Source organism: Danio aesculapii, chromosome 5, assembly GCF_903798145.1.
Source record: "Danio aesculapii chromosome 5, fDanAes4.1, whole genome shotgun sequence".
NCBI lineage: Eukaryota > Metazoa > Chordata > Actinopteri > Cypriniformes > Danionidae > Danio > Danio aesculapii.
Window position 1 is genome coordinate 23,280,094 of NC_079439.1, and position 9,350 is coordinate 23,289,443.

A 9,350-nucleotide genomic window follows, 5' to 3' on the forward strand; every position below is an offset into this window, starting at 1 on the left:
AAAATGTATACTTAAAAGTTTGTATCTGATGCAGCAGAAAGACTAGTAATAACCATAATAAACAGACAAAAACATGAAAGTATATAACTTTACTACTTGTTTTCCAATGAGTTATGTGCACACAGACTTTTAATTTCAGTCAGCCAGCCCCAGTGCTTACGGTGAATTATAATCTCATACAAAATCGCTGCGTTTTAAAAAAAACAGCTATCTTGACTGCCGGGCTGAGATACAATAAGAAGTGGGACTCAGACTAAACAAGAAGCACTGCATTAAATTATATTTTTCCACGCCATGTCTTTAAAACATGGAGCTGAATTTTACCCCAGTATTTTCAATGAAGTTTCTGTGCTAGCCTGCTGCTGATGCCGGTGCTTGCGTTTGAACGGTCTTTCATCTCTTTTTACGCTTTAACAATCAAATGGATGCTTAAGTCTATTTAACTGATTATATTTGAATTACATTATAACATATATGCTGTAAAGGGAATCTTATAAAATTGAAAATGAAGCTTTCACCAAAAGTTCATCATATGCTGAAAAACACTAGCTGTGCATAGAGCCCATTGCTTTATTTTAGCTGTGAATGATGATATTTAAAAAAAGCTGAAACTATTTCAACTTCCTCTTTCGGTTCCTCTAACAGTCTCTCCTTCCACAGTCTCTTTTATTTCTCACTTCCACTGTTTATTATTCTCTCACTCGTCTCCATTCCAGTTCTGTAATCCTCCCAGAAATGCCACCAAATGGTGTCCCGTTACAGTTATTTTGTTTTTTAGAAAATACATTTACCATCTGGAGCTCACACACATACACACACGTACGATACATGCATAAACACACACACATACTCTCACACACAACAGTCCTCTAGTCTCAGTCCATGAGATACTCCCATACTTTCACAGCATCTAGTTAAGTTAATGAGTCAGTCATATTCAATAACTTTCAGGTTTTTTAAATATCATCATTCACAACTACAATAAAGCAATGGGTTCTGTCACACCCACAGGAGACAGGCTTTGTTGACCTGATGCTAATGTGTCAGTTCTCAGACAATGGCAATTTACGGTCTTTTGTGCGAGGACTAATCTCTGTTAATAGCTTGATACAATCAGGTCTGCCCAGCTGCAACAAGGATTTCTGTGAACGACAGTGTTTGTTGTTGTTTTTGGGGTACAGTAGGTAAAATCTGAATGGAGGTCAAATCTTTTTGAATGAATGGTATATTTAGAAATGCTGAAATGACAAATGTTCGGGGATGTTCATTAACCTGAGTATTAGTAGATGGTTAGATATTATATTGATTAAAAATAAAATAACACTGATTTATTTGAACAGTCTGTGAGTTTGGTGAACACTAAAATGAGTTTAAAATGTTTGCTAGCATGGAAATATAGATCTATTAACCCATTTAAGCCCACCGGGAACTATAGTTGCCAAGTTCATAGTTGTCATTTTCCTTTTATAAGTAATTTTCGACATGTTATCCATGTCACGATGACATGCAAGCAAACAACCCAATAAAAGATTTCAAGAAAGAAAAAAAGGAATTGATTGAATTCCTGTCATGTGTGGCTTTCAACTTCCTACCCCTAATTCCAGAATGCAAAATGGAGGCAAACCCTCCCAAATAAAGGCAATTTTCACATTACTGAAAATATTTTTTGCTCACAAATATCAGCATAATCATGATGGTCTCTAAATTCATCCAAACAAAACAAATCTTTCAATAAATCTGTATTTTTTTATACTAAAAAGTTCATGTGGCAATTAGTTGCCGGTGGTCAAATACCTTGAAAGTACATAAATGATGGGAAATTAAGGAATAATGTGTTAATAAGATAATAAATAAAGGTTATTGGTCTTGTTTAATGTCTTTTCCTTTCATAATACCCCATCTAAAATTAACTTAACCCTTTAACTGATATATTTACCTAAAAGTAGCCCTTTTTGATACATACTTTGATACACAGCTAAATCCTCAGAGTAAAATTAACTTCACCCACTGGCACAAAGGGAGTTAAAGCAACACTAGAGCCGAGTTAAACTGCTGACTGAACAGAGAATGATTAACTCCTGCTGTTAAAAAGCAAAAACTAAATTCAGTCACAACCCTAGGCCCTGCTGTACACACAAACATGGGTATTGTCTAAATCACAGCTTTTTCTACACTGTTTGATGGTTCATCCACACAAAAACACAAACACCGTAACCCAAAATTTTGAATCTCTTGTCAGGGTGAAGATTTCAAAAACGACAGGGTCTGTGTTTTTTAGAAATTGGAGATTTTTTTGTTTACAAAAATAACATGTGGACATGGGCTTATAGGAACTCAACTGAAAACTCATTAAATCTCTCAAAATCTCAGCTCATTAGGATCATTAAGCAACTCCACAAACAGCATCAGCAGCTTCACTTATTACTAATTTGTTTGACTATTTCTGTCATAGGAAGATTTACTGAAAATACTCATATCACCATTGTGGAGAGCAGTATTTACTTCACTTGGGCTCTTTGAGTCTTGATTTTTTTGTGCAATTTTTTTCTTTGACTGCTGTAATTATGCAGTAGGGGTTCATATTGAATGGTTTTCTAGGTTTAACTGAATAAATGCATTTTGAAATATAAATTTATCAGTTAAAAGCAGTTGTTTTGAGTAAGAATGCCAAATGTTCTCCTCCTATGCAAATTTTACATTGAAGGGTTCTTACAACATATTTGCCCAACTATATTTGCCGCATATTCAAATACAATTTTCTTGAAAAAAATCAGAAACCTGGAGAAAATTAATGCAAAACATATAAGGACACTATTAACAAGGCTACATGCATGAAACCATTTTTACAATTTGGCCACAAACGAGTTAATGGTTTATATACATTATATAAATAATAAAATACTTGGCCAATAAATATTACCCAAACTACATTAGGAATAGGTTCATTTACATTGAGAATGAACATCACTTTAAATTTTACTTCAAATTTCAAATTTTTTTTATATTTATTTATTTTAATCAACTTTTATTGACAATCGCAGTAGCCTGAAACAATTTATCTTGGATTAAAGTTGAAAATGCAATTTCACAGAGTAAATAAACAAGAAACAATTAAAGCACAAGATGAACAGTTTTAACTGACTTTTGTTTTATGCTCTGATTTGCCTAAATTAGTGGTGCCCAAACCTTTTCTTATGAAGGGCCAAAAACCAAATTTGAGTGGTGGGCCAAAGCTAAATATATCAAACTGTATTACATTATTTGGCACAATAACATACTCATTTAATAATATTAAAAAATAAATAGAAAAAAAATATTTAATCTCTGTTGAAGGCATTCACCCCAACCCTATTCTCCCTCTCATCTCAGATGGGGGAATGGTGGGCCAAATCAAAGATTACCATGGGGCAACTTTGGCCCGCAGGCCCTAGTTTGGGCATCACTGGTCGAGTTATTCGAGTTATTGGTCATCACTAAGTCGAGTTATTTTTACTGAAAAAAAATGTGTTACTTAAAAGAGTGAGTATACCTGTTTTAACTTGCAACTGTTATGTTGACTTAATTTTATATTTAATCACAAAGTTCATTTACTTTTAAATCAATGGGTTTACTAACTTTTTAAAGTAAAGTCAACAAATCGCTTTTAACAGTGATATTCACAATGCTTTATATCATTATTAATACACTTAAATGTATATATTTTCAGGAGTTTTGTGTTTAATTTTGTACAACAAACTATTCCAGTGCTGCTTTTCAGTTCTTCTTTTTCTTGTAATTTAAATTCCAATCCAAGAAGCACTGCATTAGTTTCATAGTTGCAAACTGAGTGTGTGTTTAGATGTTCATTGATAGTGAATTGACCTCCTGTCTCAGATAAAGAAAACAGAGACAGACAAGAAGTCTGTAACCTTTAACCCCACATAGGCACACATATGCAAAAGGCTCCATCCATCTGAAGACGTGAATAGGCATGCTATATGCATCTAAGCTAAGTATCTGACATACAAATTGTGACTATTTAGGTTTTTATTACGGTTTCCCCTTAAAAAAGGTAGAGTAAACTTTTTGTTAATGTTATACTGTAAAATTCACATATTCTGTAAAAAGAAAGAGATTTTGATGTGATTAAAGTTTTCATTTGTGTTCCTTAAAATGCATTTAAAGTGAGCTCATCATCCCTTGTCATACTTTGTATACAGTAATTAGCAGTGCAAACATACAAATAAACAACCTTGCCTATCACTAAACCCCGCCTAAATTTAAATGCAGATGAGCGATAACGAGGGGGCAATGGGGGGAGGGGTTGCTAATGTACATGTACGTGTGTAAGTGTGTGTGTTTGCGGGGGGATGGGGGTCCAGCGAGCACTTAAATGCCGCATGCACACAGAAACTCCGGATCAGATGCTACTCGCTTGTGGAAACTTCGAAGAGACTTCACTTAACTTCAGGATATAAAACAAACACAAAACATGAGGTCGTCGACATCCTGCGCGCTCTTTCTCCTGTTATCAGTCGTTCTACCGTTGTCTTTTGCGTTATCAGGCGAATATTGTCACGGTTGGACAGATTCCTTCAACTCTTGGCACCGGGGATTTCAGTGTCCCGAGCGTTATGACGGTGAGGACGCGCGGTACTGCTGCGGGACGTGCGCGCTCAGGTACTGCTGTACGTACGCGGAGGCGCGCCTCGATCAGAGCACCTGCGACACCGGTACCGAGTCCGAAAGCACGGATAACATGAGAAAAGTGACCGAAAGTGGTGAGTATTTGTGTAAATATCTTATATTTTCTAGTTAACTAACTAAATCAAACAACTTTTATTCAAAGCCATTTCCGTTGTATTAACCATTTGACTGCTCGATGGTTGACCATATTTTGACTGTTTTAAAGAATGACTGTTTTAAATAATGGTTTACACTACGCAGCAATATTGGATTATAAAAAAAAATCAAACAAACATTATCTTGTTGCACTACTAAACTTGATTTTAGTTTTATTGTAAAAAAAAAAAAAACATGTTAAATGAGAATCTGAAATATTTAATGGCATACTTCAAAAAATAAAGATGATTTAGTATTCAAAAATTATATTTGGATTATTTTAAAAATAAATTCATCTTACACTTCATATTTTCAGACCTTTCATAGTATTTGTTTTAATGCAGGTACTTTTACCATAAACCGACATATCAACCATTTGGTAGAGGTTGATATTTGGGATGTGTTGAAAAAAAAGTGTGTTAAGAGGAGTTTTCTTGGTGAGGGAGTTAAGGGTTAAAGAAAGTTCAATTGACCAAATACATTTTCAGAACTTTTGCTCATCAAAAAATATCTAAAAATACAATTAAAACAAAAATGACCGATTCCTGATAGGATATGTAGTTATAATATTTGATAGAATATTACCTATTTGTATGAGTAAAATATAACGTTATCTAAAGTTTAAATATGTAAATTGTTTTGAGCCGTTTTTTATCCTGAAGTAGATTTTTTGGGCACATTTTTACAGTTAAAATATTTAAATAGTGGCAACAATTAAATTGTTTGGGTTTATTCAAGCCAATGATTTAAATAAACCTAACTGCATTAATTTACACAAACACACACACACACACACACACACACACACACACACACACACACAAAATAAATGTTATTGGATAAAAAATCGGGATAAAAAAACTATTTAAGGACACTATTGCAGGTTTTTGTGATTTTTTTGTTGTTGTTTTTTTGTAATTCCTTGTAATTCCGGTCAACTACGGGTCAAAAGTTTGGGGTTAGTTTTTTTTTAATTATTATTAATTTTATTTAATAATTTAAATTACATTATTCTGTTCATCAAAGCGGCATTTATTAAACATAAAAAATTGTTACATTCTTATTTATTAAATATTTATTTATTACTTATTGTATGTAGTTTCAAATGAAATTATTACTCCAGTCATTATCGCTTTTATTACTATTACCATTAATAATATTAATAATAGTAATAATTAATGTTAGAGTGATTTCTGAAGGAAATTATGCTGAAAATTCATCTTTAAAATCACTGGAATAATTGATTAAATTAAATGATAATCTACTTTTGAACAGTTATTTTACAGTGCAATAACATTTCACAATTTTATAATTTGTTCTATATTTTTGATGAAATAAATGCAGCCTTGGTGAGCAGGAGAAGCTTATTTTAAAACATTTAAAAATCCTACTGACCCCAAACTTTTGACCAGTAGTGTATATTTCCTCTAATCTTTTAGAAAGACATTTATTGCAGATGAATGAAATGATGACATTTTTGTAACTCACAGTCTCAAATTGTCATCAAACTCTCGTGAGTATTTTAAACATTCCTCACATCTAATTTCATTTCATCTCTTATCTTCCTCAGTACCAACATATCTCCCCTTTGTGATTGTGGTGAGCGCATTCCTGTCATTTGTGCTGGTCGGTGCGATTGTATCAGTCTGCTGCTGCCAGTGTGTGAAGCCCAAAGCAAGCGATCGTCCAGTGGGACCCTCCGCTGCTCAGACCAGCCTGCTGGAGTCTGGAGGTCCGTCAGTAGACAACTCCACCCCGTCCCGCACCTCCACGTCTGGCTCCTCCACGACAAACGCTCGTCCTCCTCCATCAGAGCTCAGCGTGAACCTCTACGGCCCCATGGCAAACTCATATCCAGCTCCTCAGCCCCAGCAATATGTTCCTCCACTCTCTCAGGGGGCGCCACAGTTCTATCAGCCCTACATGAATTACGCTCTGCCTCCAGAACGCAGCATGCTCATGGCCCCCGCGTTTCTGGACAGCCGGTCAGCATTCGGACAACCTTTTCCTCAGGCACCCATGCACACGGAGCCCATCTATCCCACTGTCACTATCTGATGCCATTCATATACACATTTTTGGGACTACACATGGATTATGAATCTCTACTTTAAATGGCTTCCAAAAATATATTTACCTGCATACACAAACAATCAACACTGATATTAATATGTTGGTCATATTATTGCTTCTCATAGGAGTGTATTTGCATGAACGCTTGATTGTTTCTTCAGCAATCACAGATTGTAATGTTATTTATAAAAGATTAGAGAATACATTTTATTTTCATAGGCAATTTCTTTGACTCTGTTTTCATTTTTACTCAACGTTACACACAAGAACTTGTGAAAATACACTTATACACTGTAAAAAAAGCAATTGGTCACTTTATTTTAAAAAAGTGAGTAAACCCAAGGCCTTAAAAGTCATTTGTTGAGTTGAATTTAAGAAATTAAGTTGACACAACTTAATTTTTGTAATCACACACAGTTTATTTCATTAATAAGCAACATGTTTACCTTCTTTTTTTAGGTAAAGTCAACTAATCACATTAAACACACATACACACACACAATAGCTGTTTTAAAAAGTTATTTACTCTCTTTCCTTATTGAAAGTATTTTTAAAGTCATAAAGTACAATAAATCATTTATATTTCATAAGATACATGTAAATCTCAAGCAGAATTGGCTTGATTCTATACATCTGGTTGAAATTAAAGCAGTGAAGTCACATTATCTTCCATTAAACGGAAGATCTCTCTGAATGGTAAGAGGCTCTTTGTCCTGCGAAGAGCTTTGAGTTTTTCTTGACACTATTTGTGATTGTAAAGCTTTCCAGCCGTGTGTGTGGCTGAGCAGGTTTTCGGTGTTTGTGTGTGGAAACGGCAGGAGGGCACAGGACAAAAGATGCAGATCTCCTCACGCCCCTGAGAGTGGGATTAGCGCAGGTAAAGAGGGGTGTGTGAGTGAGATTAGGCTCTGGACGGCCCAGCTGGAGTTTAAGCAGATGCAGATGCGATCATTAACGAGCTGTAGACGAACCTACTGAGTTTCGGCCAATCCTGTTATCATGTAAAACGCTTAATGTGAAAAAGCAGAAGCTAAAGATACATGAATCAATGCAGCCACATAAATCTTATGAGGTACTGTATATGCTATACTAACTACTAACTACAAGTACATGTCTACTTTTTCTCATTCACACACTGTAAAAAATGCTGAGTTCCTTTCCTTTGGCTTAGTCCCTTTATTTATCAGGGGTTGCCACAGTGGAATGAACCGCCAACTTTTCCAGCATATGTTTTACACAGCAGATACCCTTCCAGCTGCAACCCAGTACTGGAAAACATCCATACACACTCATTCACACACATACATTATGGCCAGTTTTGTTTATTTAATTAATCTATACCGCATGTCTTTGGACTGTGGGGGAAACAGGAGCACCTGGAGGAAACCCACTCCAACATGGAGAGAACATGCAAACTCCACACAGAAAAGCAAACTGAGCCAATGCTGAGTTTCACACAATCGATTTTAGTTAGGACAACTTTGGGGAATTAAGTTAACTTATTTTTTACAAATTTAAGTAGATTGAACATAAAACAACCAAGTTGTCCCCAAAAAACCCTAAAACATTGTGTTGTTTCAGCTCATTTTAAAAAAAGTAGTTTGAACCAACGACAAACATAATTTTTTGGATTGCACAATCACAGATTTTAGCTTCAATGCTGAAATTTGAACAGCGAAACACAAAGATCCTGAAGTGTTTTCTGTTTTAGTTTTGCAGTCACTTTAATAATAAAGGTTTTTAAATGCCAGATAAGAACTAAAAGTTCTTAAAGGAACTACTTTCTCCATAATGGGAAGAACATTTAAATATTGAGAACCTTTTATGCAATGCAAGGTTGTTTAATCTACATATTAAATATACAATAGCTATAGCGGTTAATGTTTTTGAAAGATTACCATATTTTTTAAAGTATGATCTGTTCACCAAGGCATTCATTTGATCAAAAAAATATGATTTCAGTAACTATTTTCAGCATTTTTCTATGTAAAGATGCAATACTTTGGTTCAAAGTTTGGTGTCACATGATCCTTTTAACATCATTGGATTTTTTTTCTGATGTATTTTGATAATTCATAATATGATTATTAACGGTTTACGTATAAATTCTGATACATTCATTGCACTTTTCAGGAATCTTTGCTAAACAGAAAGTGAGTATATTATTACTAGTAAACATATTTTAAGGTATAAATTCATCAAATTATGTTATTTCTGAAGAATCGTGTGATTTCCATGTACTTCAGTGTATTAAAACAAAAAAAAAAAACATTATTCCAAATTAAAAGATTTCACGACATTACAGGTTTGTTGTATTTTTGATCAAATAGAAACAGCCTTGGTGAGCTGAAAAAATATTTTTAAAAAATTGTAATGTAAAACCTTTGAGGTCTATAGTGTAATATAAAATACAACACCCAGAAGTAAAACTGTTCTTAATTAAATAGTATTAAAGG

General features: G+C 34.3%; 1 protein-coding gene across 1 annotated transcript; it reads left to right on the forward strand.

Moving 5' to 3' along the window:
- The first annotated feature begins 4,358 nt into the window (after positions 1–4,358).
- Positions 4,359–7,087, forward strand: shisa2a (shisa family member 2a). The gene is made up of 2 exons (XM_056456878.1): positions 4,359–4,760; positions 6,392–7,087. The coding sequence occupies exons 1-2, from the start codon at positions 4,472–4,474 to the stop codon at positions 6,877–6,879; spliced, it is 777 nt and encodes a 258-aa protein (XP_056312853.1). The 5' UTR covers positions 4,359–4,471; the 3' UTR covers positions 6,880–7,087.
- Positions 7,088–9,350: the final 2,263 nt, after the last annotated feature.